Source organism: Populus nigra, chromosome 15 (assembly GCF_951802175.1).
Source record: "Populus nigra chromosome 15, ddPopNigr1.1, whole genome shotgun sequence".
NCBI lineage: Eukaryota > Viridiplantae > Streptophyta > Magnoliopsida > Malpighiales > Salicaceae > Populus > Populus nigra.
The window spans coordinates 1,579,637-1,593,640 of record NC_084866.1 but is presented as its reverse complement, the minus strand read 5'-3'; the positions used below and the strand labels follow the sequence as shown (position 1 = coordinate 1,593,640).

At 33.7% G+C, this 14,004-nt stretch overlaps 2 protein-coding genes across 3 annotated transcripts; both read right to left on the bottom strand.

The window, feature by feature from the left end:
- Positions 1-2,128: 2,128 nt before the first annotated feature.
- On the bottom strand, positions 2,129-4,381 carry LOC133674033 (flotillin-like protein 4). Its single transcript, XM_062094987.1, has 2 exons — positions 3,068-4,381; positions 2,129-2,895 (listed from the first exon to the last, which is right to left on the bottom strand). Exons 1-2 carry the CDS (start codon positions 3,992-3,994, stop codon positions 2,368-2,370), a joined length of 1,455 nt encoding a protein of 484 aa, XP_061950971.1. The 5' UTR covers positions 3,995-4,381; the 3' UTR covers positions 2,129-2,367.
- A 2,858-nt stretch (positions 4,382-7,239) lies between these two features.
- On the bottom strand, positions 7,240-14,004 carry LOC133673916 (uncharacterized). Of its 2 annotated transcripts, XM_062094847.1 has the most exons (18): positions 13,804-14,001; positions 13,542-13,728; positions 13,255-13,411; positions 12,892-13,028; positions 12,534-12,637; positions 12,281-12,376; positions 11,557-11,650; positions 10,754-10,874; positions 10,469-10,668; positions 10,118-10,209; positions 9,990-10,045; positions 9,452-9,541; positions 9,259-9,358; positions 8,389-8,493; positions 8,225-8,297; positions 7,854-8,017; positions 7,584-7,638; positions 7,240-7,438 (listed from the first exon to the last, which is right to left on the bottom strand). In XM_062094847.1, the coding sequence occupies exons 1-18, from the start codon at positions 13,804-13,806 to the stop codon at positions 7,380-7,382; spliced, it is 1,893 nt and encodes a 630-aa protein (XP_061950831.1). In that variant the 5' UTR covers positions 13,807-14,001; the 3' UTR covers positions 7,240-7,379. The 2 variants fall into 2 exon arrangements, with proteins under 2 accessions (XP_061950831.1, XP_061950832.1); XM_062094848.1 differs by lacking the exons at positions 7,240-7,438; positions 7,584-7,638; positions 7,854-8,017; positions 8,225-8,297; positions 8,389-8,493 and adding an exon at positions 8,539-8,919 and having other exon boundaries at positions 13,804-14,004.

Sequence of the window (14,004 nt, the reverse complement as noted above, 5' to 3'; positions counted from 1 at the left end):
TGTTAAATCGGAGTTAACCCATTGATTGAGTTGTTTATAATTATTGTTAAAAATGTTTAAGATGTAATAATTTAATTTAATTTAGAAAATTTCACAATATGTATTTTTAAATTATATCTTATTGTACATGGGATAAACTTAGAAGTATAAATAAAACTTAACGAATTTTATATAAAAAAAAAATGTCAAGCGTTGAAATTATATTCAATTTTTAAATCATTTATTTTATGTGTTTATTTGTATTAAATTCAACTTTTATAGATTATAAAGATTGTTTTTCAAAATGTTTTTTGTTTTAAATGTATTAAAATAATTTTTTTTATTTTTAAAATTTTATTTTTTATATTAACATATCAAAATAATATAAAAATACAGAAATAAAATAATTTAAAGCTAAAAAAATTAAATTTTTTTCAAAAACATGGTTAAACCACGGTACCAAACACCACTTTAAACAAAAAGGGTTTGGTTAGGTGTTATAATTCAGTAGCAAAGTGAAACACGCAGTAAACTGTAGGGATTAAGATGTACTTCACGGATCTCTCAATTAAATAACTGGAACACCTGGAAGAACTCTCACGAGGCTCCAAGATGGTCAGGGCACGCGAGCGCGAAAATTGGCGTGGGGCAAAAAACGACAGGGATGAATATGAGTAGGACACGTGTTGGGAGATTATTAGTGAGACAGTGACGGTAGGAAAGGGATGGGCCCCACCTAAAGTTTGTGTTTGGATAATGGGAGGCATGGTTCTATTCCAAGTACGGTGAGGTTTATCCCCACAATTGAGGAGGAGGAACTATCCTAGTCCCGGATAGTGAATTGACCTTTATGGTAGTCTGGGTCCTTTAGGATCAGTAGAAGCTCATCATTGAATAAAGAAAAGAGGAGGAAGTTCGTAGTTAAAAGTAAATCGGGAGTGAATGCAAATATTTTAGTATATTCTAATATTCCATAAATCCTGAAGTTGTAATAACTTTAATTAATTAATAAAACCTCGGTCCAATATGGAAGGCTCATGCTTGAATTGGTACGTTAAAAGATTAATAAATCTTGATATTTTACGAGCCAATAATTATATATGAGTTGGATTTTTATTTACTGCATGGTAAAATTATCTTAAAATTTAATCAAGATATATAATTTTTTAAAATGAATTTCAGCTTGTTCTCAGTCTGAAAATATGATTATGATTACTTTTCAAAATACTTTTCACTCGGAAAAATATTAAAATAATTTTTTTATTTTTTTAAAATTATTTTTGAGATAAATATATTAAAATGATTTAAAAATATCAAAAAATATTAATTTAAAACAAAAATATAAAATAAATTTAATTTTTTAAAAAATATAAAAATAAACAGGTCAATTATTGGCTTTTTACCTAATTTCACGTTTACTCTTTGTTTTTTTTTTAGGCAAGGGCAAGGGTGTGGTATTTTTGCTTTATGTCGGGAAGGATCACAGCACAGTTTTTTTCATCAATTGGGCATTGAGCATCTGATAGTGAGAGAATTAAACAGGGTGGGAATCCAAACCACTTGCAAAAGCGGATTTACGAAATCATCTCGGGTGTCCTAACTTTTACTTTTTAATATTTTTTTAAAAAATATATTTATTTAAAAGAAAGTATTAAATCAATTTTTTAAAAACATTTTTTATGTTAATATTAAAAATTAAAAAAAACTCATTTAAAAGCATTTTTAGACAAAAGTTAGTTTTAAAAAGCATTTAAGGATGTATTTAGGAGTGTGGTTAAAATTACTTTTTAGAATGTTTTTCAATGAAAAATATGTTAAAATAATATTTTTTTATTTTTTTAAAAAATAATTTTTAATATTAGCGCATTAAAATAATCAAAAAATACTAAAAAATATTAATTTTAAGAAAACAAATTTAAAATTTTTGAAAACTCATTGGACCGCATTCCAAAACGATAGTGCACCCGCCATTATAGGTTATTGTGGTTGTTTTTTAAAGTATTTTTTAATTTAAAATATATTAATATAATATTTTTATTTTTTAAAAATTAGTATATCAAAATAATTTGAAAAAAATACATAAAAAAATCAATTTAAAACAAAATTTTTTTTTTTGAAATGCGTAAACCTACACACCAAAAGAGGGTGATAATTCAAGATCTTCTCCCCTTCCACCAATTTATAACTTGTGTTTACATTTCAATCAGGCTTGATCTTCGAAGAAAATAAAGGAATTACGAGTGTTACATTCATCTTTTTATTACGAAATTATTTGCGATACAAAAAAAAAAAAGGAAAAAAGAACACGCACATGCACAATCAACGGGAGACCACAGGGAGTATTCTTATCAGCAAACTCGAGCAACAAAATCACAAGCTCACCATGACTCAGTTCACATTAGAGTGGCTAGAGTCTGTCAATGTGCCCATCCATGCCGGTGGTAGCATTCCAGTCTGGTCTTGAACAGTCTTAAACAAAGGTGGTAACATCTTATAAACCCCAGCAACCTCCTTCATTGCAGCATGGCCTCCCCCAGCTCCATCGTTAGCCTCGCCACTGTTTCCATTAGTCCAGATGCTGATTTTAGGCTGCAACCCATGAACAGCATCCGCGTTAATCCTAGCAATCTCTTGAAACATTCCGCTGTTGATCATTAAGTAATCTCTTAATGCTGCATAATTGCCGCCTAATGCGTCTAAAAGGGTGCGTATATAGACTCCTTGTGCTTGTGCAAGCGCAACGAGTCCTTCAGCTTCCTTTTGCTTTGCATATAGCTCCCCATCAGCAACTTGTTGGCGAGCATAAAATGTTGCATCTGCTGTTGCTTTTTGTGCATCAGCATCTTTCTGCTTTTCATAGAGAATTGCTTCTGCTGCTTTCTGCTTCGTATACAGTTCCCAGTTTGCTTCTTGAACCTGTTAAATAAAACAAATTGGATTAGGAACCGAAGATGGTAATTTAAAATGATCAGTTGCTGAGTTTAATATATATATATATATATATATATATATATATGTTAGTTTAAATTGATTTAGTTACAAGTTAGCTTTTGAGAAATTATATGGTAACAAATAGTTTATTAATCACCTTGGTTTCGTACTCCACGCTAGCCTGGCTCAGAAACTCAGCCTTGAGCTTCTCAGTTCTGGTCAAAGCATTCATTCTCTCCACTTCCCTTTGCAACTCAGCCTCCCTCAGGGACACGGCCTTTGTTGCTTCCACCTCTGCCACCTGTGCTTCTTTGGACCAACCAGCCTTCTTCTTTGCCAAATCAGCATTGGCCTCTGCCACCTCTGCTTCTCTATGGTTCTCATAAATCTTAACCTCAGTCTTCACCTTTATCTCCTCCTTCTTCCCATCTCCTTGCCTTTGCGTCGCAATAATCTTCGTTTCAGCATCGATTCTCGCCGCATTTTGCAGAGTTTGACCCTCCCTTTGCTTTGATCCTACCTCTCCCTTCATTTTCGCTTCTGCTACATCAACTCTGGCTTGATTTGCAGCCTCCATTTGAGTCTTTTGACCCAAGTAAGAGAAGTACTCGTGCCCAGGAACATCGACAAGTTGTTTAACATTAGCATTATATATTAACAATCCAAACTGATTAAGTTCAAGCTGGACTTTCTCAAAAACTTCCTGTTTAAACTCTTTAGTTCCTTTGAAAACCTCTTCCATGGTCATGGAAGCAGCAAGTACTCTGGTTTCACCCTCAATGATACCCTGAACAAGCTCTTTAACATGGTTAGAGAGCTTGTCATGTCGAGAGATGAGCTTTGCATATTTAAAGAGGCTTTGTTCGTCATCCACACGAGGGCCAATAGTGAAGACAGCAGGAAGAACAAAAGGGAGCTTCTCTGCACTCATGGCTTGGACTTCGAAGGTGTAGTTGACCGGTGAAACGTCGAAGACAGTACATGACTGGCCGGGAAGGATCCATCCCTTTTTGGCCAGCTTAATATCTGAGATACCAACCCCGGTTATCACCAAAAACTCGGACGGACTAGCAACTTTATACATGGTTGTTAAGTGTATGAACTTGAAAAGGCACAGAAGTAGGCAAACAATCAGGGAAGCAAAGGGGTGAAAGAGAATGTTGTGATGAATACTTCAGAAAGATGAATATATACAGGTGAATAATATCATTTGATCAGTGAAGAAAGAATATATCCTTGAGAAATATTCTTCCTGCACAACGAATATGATTGACATTAACGTGGAATTTACAAAGTGGTTTCCATAGTTTTGCCAGGCATCAAGCCATGAACTTCTCATCAGTTGTTATCATTGTTTGAATACTATTGTATATATTTTCTGATTGGTGTCTGATTCCACGTAGTTGCACATCATTTTCATCATCTTGTTTTTCTTCTTGTTGACTTCTAGCCAGCCTGCAACGAAGGGTACGCTTTGTCTGCGCAGTAGATCACAAAACAAGTGATTGAACCTACGAGCTTACTTGGGAAAAACACAATTGATATTGCTGTTAATCGGTCTCTGTCTTGTCGTCCATGAGATATGGATCTGGTTTCAATATTTAAAAAAATAATCATTTTTTATTTATACATATAAAAATATAACTTAAAAAAAAAAATTATTTGTTAAAATAATATAGGTTTTTTATATTAATTATATATGTTGACTTGATAAAATTTACAAAGATAATCTTTCTATAATTAATCCAAAAATAAATTCTTATATCACAAATAAATTTCCTTTAAAACCTACAGTTATGTTGACCAAGTCGATATTGAGACTTTTGTGAAAACCAATAATATATAAACGATGCATGATGGAAGAAAAAACAAGTATGTAAAAAAAAGTTTTTATTTATTAAAATAATATAGTTCTTTCTTTTTTTTTTCATTTTAATTCTTTATATTAATTAGATAAAATTATAAAATATTTATACTTTAAATATATTTTTAATTGCCCTACTGAAACAATTGATCTGGAAATAAGAAAATAAATTATTCTATCACAAATATATTTTCTTTAAAATCTACAGTTCATGAGAAAACCAATAATAAATGATGCATGGTGGGAAAAAAAAATAATAATGATTGGGGTTGCATCAAAGAAATAGTCCCATGGGATTTGATTCCAGGTATATCGAGGATAAGATAGAATTCTTTCCAGGACAAAGCACACGCTCTAGAGGGGCCCACGCGGTAGAGATACATTTATTTCTTCATGAATTCCACTTGTACTTTGGCCATGTTCTTCCTTTTCTTGTCTTGTCATCTCACACTATCAATCCAGTTAAAGAAGCAGCCTCTATTAAATCAACCTGTGTTTGGAAGTGTTTGCCAGTTCACCGGCCATTATTTTTTTAATATATATATATATATATATTAAAATAATATATTTTTTAAATTTTATTTTTAATATTAATATATTAAAACGATTTGAAAATATATATAAAAAAAAACTTCAAGCGAAAGAAAAACAATTCATCTATAAATCATTGCGGTCCTCGTTTATCTCTCATGCCCCCACAGATACCCAATTGTCTTTATTTTTCTTGTTATTTTAAGCTCAGATCTTTAAATTTTAATTAATGTTTTTTAGTGATTTTTTTTATTGAAGTTTTGTTTTGATTCTTAATTTAATTCTTAATTATTATTATTATTATTCTAGTAATAATAATAATAATAATTGTCACAATAATCATGGTAATATTAATAATAATGACAATGCTAATAAAAAAAATATAGATAATAATAGTAATAACGGCAAAGATGACAACAATAATAATAATAACAAATATTAAAACAGTGACGAGAATAATAATATTAACGACAATAACAATAATATTAATTAAATTAACAATGATAATAATAATAATAATATTAATGATAGCTGTGACAATAACAATAATATTAGTAGTAATAAAAAAATGATGAAAATAACAATAATAATTGTTGTAGTGCTGTGATGCTAATAATGTTATTGTTGCTATTGCTATTACTGTTACAAATAACAGTTATAATAAAATGAAAAAAATAATAATAATATTAAAAGTATTAATAATAATTATAGTAATGATAATAATAAAAATACAACATATAATTATCATCGTGCTGGTTGATAAAATAATAAAGCTTAATTCATTTTGTTTTTAAAAATATTTAAATTACTTTTTAACTGTGAAAAAGAAAAGATAAAATGACAGGACGCCATTGTCAAAGCCTTTGTTGAAATGATCAAGCAGTCACACCCAAAAAAAAAGATTTTAAAGATAAAATGATAAGACATAATTGTCAAAGCATTTGTTGAAATGATCAATCAGGCACACGAAAAAAATGATTTCACCCCTCTTAGCAAGGATTGTGATTTTGTCTGAGAAAGGAAAAATGACCGTTTTACTATTGTAATTCAAAGTAATCTATCTCCTAGGCTACAATAATTGACTTATGGCTTTTTGTGTTTTTTTTTTTTTTAAATAAATAAATTAAAGCTACACGCAACACAACCTTTCTCGAAGCCCTAGTCAAAGAAAGCAATACAAGTAGTTTGATCGCGTCTTTGAAGCCCTAAAATATATTCTGGATCATGCCTAAAAAAGCTAAAAGCCTAGCCTACCAGCCCAAAGAAGGCCCATCATGAAACAAACCGAGCAGGCCCATAATCTAAACGAGTAGAAGCGATGACAGAAAGCAACCACAAGACTAGACAATGCCATATCAAAAAACCTCGGTGGTGACTAAAGGTTTTCAAGAGAAATCATTCCTCCAATGGGCAGAAGCCATGCAAATAAATCCACGCCCAGTATCCACGTGGTTTAATATTTCCTCTCAAAAGGGCTGGAGCTTAGCTGATATTAGCTAACCATTTTATTTACAAGGAGACTCCATCAATGACTGATACCATTCAAGAATGAAGGATGCTGCTCAAAAACTCATTTGTCAAGGATATTTCATGATTAAAGAGAACAAAGGAGCATGAACGGGAAGAACAAGCAGCCAATAAGATGCAAAAAATGGGACAAACTAACTTGGTTGAAAGCCCAAATCATTGGTGCTTTTTTTAAAATCAAATGACATTATTCAAATATATATATTTTTTAAATTTTTTTTGAAATAATACTTTGGACAAAAATTAAAAAAGAAATCCCTTAACTAGGTTAATCTGGGTTTGACAAGATAAACCAGATTATAGACTAACCAGCCAAGCCAGTTAATGTGTAAATCAGTTCAAATTGGCTAATTTATATGACAGCAAATCATTAGACTAGTCAGGTTTAATAACTAAACTTTCCAAAATTGAAAAGGATTCCCAGTACATGGGAAACTTTTAAGGAGAAAATGAAATTCTTTACAAAACAAAACCGACTACAAAAGATCATACATAAGCCAGCGGGAACACATTCACATAATTACATAAAAAAATCAACACCTGGCTGTTAGGTACTCTCAACCGCCTCTCTTAAACGAGGGAACCGATGTGCCCACCGTGAAAATCCTGCAAAAAAGGTTCAACACATGAAATCTGAAAATTAATCTATGAACAAGTTTGGAAAAATGAAATCTGCAACGAGTTAAAGGTTGGAGGGCATAACAAGCAAATGGTTGAAACTATCTGATGCTTTCAAGTTTCAAAGACAGACCTGAAGTAACACTCTCGAGAAGATCTGTTTCTTCTCTAACCATATCAGACATATCCTGAAATGAATTCAATTGACAAACTTGTAGGTTAGTCTCATCAAGCAGTGATATAGAGAAAGGTGTTGCTTTTAGGAGGGGAGCAGGTGGGGCCAAGGCCATCTGAACACTGATATAATGAAAGGTGTTTCCTCTAGGAAGGAAAATGTGGGCCTAATTAAGCCCTTCAAGAAGCATTAAAAATACACTGTAACGCTTTTAAACATCGATTCTACCTGCTTACAAGAAGCCAAACTTCTTGCAATGATTTTATATAGATTATGGAGGGAGCTGTTGTCGAAGTTGGGATGATTTAGAAGAGTCTCCTCTGATGTATAATCAAATATCAGAGCACAAATGCTTGAAGCCATGATAATAACAGAAAGGTCATTTGCATTCCCTGAACAATCAAGATCAGAACCTCTGGTCAAGGAATAATGATGCATAAAGATCATAATACTTGTGAAAGAGAGCACACCAAATATGACCCCCCACCCAAGTCATCTACATGCACACAGGCATGCATGCAAACACGTGAAAGAATGAAATTCTGACTTTCATTAAATATAAGAAGATGACAATTTCTAATAAAAGCTTTATTATTTACCTGCCCAATATCCTATGGCCTTCAAAAGATCAATGAAGGTTGATTCAGCCATTCGAAATCGCATTTGTTCTTTCTATTAATGAAAAAAACATAAGGTCAGAAAAAAGTTGCCAACAATGCATAACAACAATAAAAAAATCAGGTTGCTATAAAGATAGCACTACCTTCAACAGCAAATTCAATACTGTATCACATGCCAAGAAGGTGCAGCCATCATCTCCAACCATGTTGCCACGTGGTCCAATCAACTTTACAAGGCATTCTGCAACCTGAAAAATGAATCAATAATGTTATTTTTGAACTTGCAACTCTTTTTCCACAAGAAAAAGAAATTGTCTTCTGGTGAAAAGTTATGGTTGAATCATGGACGGCAGCTTGAAGCCTGTTATGAATGACTATTCAACCCGCAAAAAATGTTATTTGCTTAAGAGAGGGGTGAAAGGCCAAACTCAAGCTTTCATATTTTTTTTTAGTACAGCACAGATTGGACCAGTTTTGCCAAGGACTAGCCACTAAAGGAACTGCCACCCTCACTTGCTGCCCTCTATCACCTCTGTCCCAGCACTGGCTTTGTTTTAAAGTGGAAAGTAGGACGAGAAAAAAACTCCAAGCTAATGCAAAAGGGCTTTTGCGTGTTGTGCCATTGCTTGTTCCCTTGACCATACATCCAAGAGTGGAAAGACAATGGGATAAGACTACAGGAAGAAAATTTTGTAAGAGGCTTATTTACAAAAAAAAAAAAAAAAATCATCAACTCAAGGAATGCTGCTGTACTGGACTGGATAGTGCATCCAATTGAATGGAGAAGGGGTAGAAAATATTACAAGTTACTAAAATGGTTTAGAATGGAGTAGGGTATTAGTGAATACATTACATTGTTCAATGAAATCATACCCTCCAAATGGTCTTTATATAAGGAACTAAGAACTAATTATTAATGGAAGAAAGAGCAGCTACATTAATCAATGTCATTATATGTTCCGACAAAAAGTTGACCAAGAAAATACATTTAGCTGAAAACTAGACCAACTTACAGCTTTGTAACCTCCAGAAGAAATCAAAGCTTCACACCCTTCAATATCCATTGTAATTTGACACATCATTGGAAGTAGAAAAGATATAGAGTGAAAAGGGCTGTCATTCAAAATAATGCGGGCAAAGTTATTATCAGAGTACAATATTGAGAAAAGTAACCTCACAGCCTACTGCAAAAATATATTCACAAACCTTGGTTCATCTTCACCTTCAATTGTCAGCATATAGTCCAAAAGCTCTCTAACTTTCTCTTTGCATGCATTGGGTGTTTCTGCAAGATAGCTATAACAAACAAAAACATTAGTCCACATATAGCATAAAAACAGCTCCTTTAGTAAATGCACTAGCAGAATTTGTCATCAGAAAATAGGAACTGAACATCATGTATTAAGAAAACCTGTCCACAAGTATTTAGCATCCATACAATTGAATGATAACTTGGAGTTGTGATTGGAGACAAGGCAGTACCACCTAGCTCTGGAACTATCTCACATTCAATATTCATGGAAAACAATGTGTGTTGACACCACTAGGACGGTTGAGGATTATTTTAACATGGATATTATTAGTTCACCAGTTCATGGTATCAGTGTAGCAGGACATTAATTAAAGCATTAATAATGGTAGCAATCATTTCTTACTGTTGCATTTTATTCTTCACACCACCAATGCAACAAAACTAACATTGTCCATGTTTCTGATGCCAGAAAGTTAGTGGCATACAACATACCTCCCAACTACCCGTACAGATGCAAGAAGATCATTTCCTTTCTTTTGCCCATGCTCCTGAAGAATAACAATTGTTAAAGCAAGGGTAGGATGAAGATGACAGGTTTTAAGAACCAAAAAAATCATTACCTTGGCATCTTCTAGATACTCTAGAACTACATTAATTGTCTCGTTAAGCCCATTGATCACCTTTATTAAAGTTCTTTCACCAATAATACTCCCTAGACAAAGTCAAAGCAAGAAGATTAAACATGGACAAAAAGCCCATGGTGAAAATATGACTCTTGGAATAAGATGACCGACAAAAGCTAATGTGAGTTTAGGAATGGGAATATGAGAGTGTCATCAAATAAGCATACATGCTGTTCAAAAATAATGTACTCAAAGCAAAAATAACATCCATCAATGAGAAGCTGATGCAAAATTCACTTGTATTTGTTATGATTTCCCAACCCACTAAGCATATTAACTTTTGTTTACCTTCAACTTCATCCATGGTTGACGTCAATTTGATTACCCTCTCAACCAAAGAAAAGGCAATAGCCACATTTCTTTGCTTTAAGAGAATAGTTTCAACAGTTGTTGATGTATCCTTGGAAGCTTCATATTTCAAATAGGCCAGATCATTCAGCAAAACAGCAACTTCAACCCTTGCAGACTCCAAGACAAGCAGAAAACACCTGAAAACAAAATTGCTGAAGTATTATGGCATATTCCATAACAAATTACTTGTAAAAGAAGCAATGCAATTTAAACATAACATACCGGTCAGCTGGTATGGAGTCTGGTAAATCAGGTAAGTTTGGCTGACCAAGCAGCCAGCCTTCCCCCATTATAGATATCACAGATTCAGCCAAAATAAGGGCATGAAGCTTTTCAGCAGGTTCTGCACATTAAATGGCACAAGTGAATTTATAATCTAAAATTAAAATTGCATGTTCTAAGCATATTGAATAAAAAAAATTGAATTCAATTTTTCATTATGCTCACTCATCAATCAACGATCATGAGATAAAAGGGGGGGAAGGCCCATTTAACTTGAGCAGAGTTCATACAATATCTAGATCCTATCCAAACTATAGAGTATCACTGTAAAGAGGGTATTATGCACAATTCCTTTATGAAAGATTGAAAGAAGAGTGGTTCTGAGCTTAGCAATGATTATTTTAATTTACAATCCCATTTCAAATGCTCAAGATGTTCCCAAAAACTCCACGACAAGTTTAAAGGTGTTCCCTAGCAATTTGTCACTGATGCCAAACCCACCCATGCATCAGGTGATTATTTAAAATACAACCATGGATTCAGGTATACCATTTCTAGTCCAAAGAGAAAAGGGAGAATCAAAGGGAAACAAAAATGCCAATGTTAGAGATCCCTCACAAAAAGTTAGCAGATGAAATAAATCCCATTCCAAAAAACATGCCAAGCTGGTTAAAGGAAAAGGTCACTCAAAGAGAAAGCTATGCCGCTTCACATTTGTCCAAGCACAGATAAGTTTCCAAGTCACCGTAAGATAGTTGGTAATTTAAAAGAGAAATCATGTAAAAGGAGAACAAGTACTGTACCTACACGATTCTGTAAAATAGCCACAATCCCAGCACGCATATGATCTGGCCATTTGTTGCCAGCCATTGCACACAATGCATCACAAAGTGGTTTCTGAAACAGCAAGAAAATGACACAAACAGCTTTAGAATTGGAATAAGGAACTATCAACCCCCCCTCCCCCCAACTTTCTCCAAAACCAGCCAAACACCAAAACAGAAAATCTCAATGGGTGTTGGTGATTGAATATGATTGAGTTTCAAATATCAACAGCAGACATTAGTTATTTCAATTCCAGAGTGCACTAATCAAACCAAGAATTCTCCAAAGTTTCTATAAGACAAAAGGAAATTTGGACCTTCAAAGAACAAATAATGCAGAAACAAGGGACCAACAGACAAAACAATGAAGTAAGACACCATCTATGATATGAACTCCGAACTGTCAATTACCACTGCCATCAACATTCTGCCATTCAATCTTTAGTTCTAAAAAATATTTGCTAATCCTATTTTGATAAGGATTTCTAAGAGTCACATAAATTTGAATGCCAAGACAGATTATTGAGAGTTGTTTGCATGTTGAGTTTGGCCATTCAATCTAGGCTCTAGTTTCCTCTACTAATTTGTTCCCCATCCAAGCATGTAAAATTAGCTGCATTGGTAACTTTCTAGTATCAATTATACAGTTTGGCTTAATGACTCCTTCCTGAAACAGTAACAATTACGAAACATAATAACTTACTGAATACTTTGATGAGAAGATCTCGGATAGTAGATGAAGTGCTTCAAATTTAAGAGAACTGTGCAACAAAGCAAATTGTCTTGCTACTGTGGCCACCTGCAAGAGAAAGGCAAACAATCTTTACAAATTTGAATCCAAAACAAAATAGCTGGAGGTTACGGTCCAGTCTTGAAAGACTAAGAAAATTTAGCAGATAAAGAACTTAAAGTTATGAAAAGGATATACCAGATGCCAATATTAGCCTTTAGCTTACCATCATTGATAGCTCTGACACATAGGTATTGGTAACAACATCCTGAGATAGCCTGCTTAGTATAGACTGTACAATTTTCATCGCCAGCTCCATCATATGAGAGCCTGCAGGATTTCGCATGACTCATTCAGAATAAGAAATTTAGGAAGAAAATCCTCTATTTCACATGAAAAAATACCTCTACTTTCATTAGAATAGAAGCAAAGATGCTATAACAATTTAAACCGTGGAACGACAGTTTACCCACATAACCAGGTTGCAGCTAAAGGAATCACATAAATTTTTTTCATTCAAAATTAACAAATACGATATCTCAAAGGCTTGCCAGTGAAAGACATTAAAGAATAAAATTAATTACCATCAGGCAAAGAACTCATCTGAGATGCTAGCACTTTCATGCCTCCAGATTCATAAAACGCTGTGGCTCCATCTTCATATGAAGTTGTTACCAGATATAAAAATTCATAGCACTCTTCAAGAACAGGTGAACCTGATCTGTGATTCGAAAAACAAGCACTCGGTCAGCAACCGAAAATAATCAAAATCGCAAAATTAGTGATAATTAAGGCAACCGAAAAAACAAAATCCTGGGCAATATTTCATGAGAGGCCATTATAAGATGAGTAGTTTGTGAGAACGTAGAACAAATCATTAGCAAAATCAGGAAATGGGACAGATTTTCCAGCACTGTTTCCAATTAAGTTAAGGAAATGAAGCTTACACTTCCGGCATTATTTCCAAAATCAAAGGAATCTTCGAAACCATTTCTTTCGATGCAGCAATATCCGGCACGCGACAGAATGCAGCCAGAACTGTAACTGATAACTGCAGATACATATCCCTATTATCTCCTCCACTAACACTTCCTTTACCCATACCTAACCAAGTAAATAAAAAAATAAAAAAACATACAAATTAAAAACTCCTCGATTAACACTTTAAATTTCAGCATAATAAAGATAAAAACCAGTAATTAAATTATTAAAAAAGACGAAGAAGAAGCGTTACCGGTTCTTAAGAGTCGGTCAAGAAAGTGAACACCGACTGCGTTGTAAACTTTTCGGAGAGAAACGAGGTCATCTCCATTACAAAATTTGGTAACTAGGAGTAGACCGGCAAGGCGTTGCTCATCTCTTTCACCTTTCAATAGCTTCAAGCAATCGTCCAAAGACGGGGTTTGTTGCTGCTGTTGTTCCTGCGAGAAGAGAAGAGTTAGAGTCTTAGAGGCTCGGAAATTTTGCAAGATTTTGTGCGTGAGGGAGATTTTTACCATTAGGTATTCGGAAGTTTTTAGATTGATTAGCTGCTTGACTTGAGGAGTCGCGCTGCTCAAATGCTTAGAAAGAGGCCTTCAAAATCAAAGCAGGAATGAGAGTTGGTCGGAGGCTTCTTTCTAGAAGGGTCCCTGCTCCATACTAGCAGACTCTCTAAAGCTTTGAATAAAATTACGAGTTCACTGCAGGAATACTCC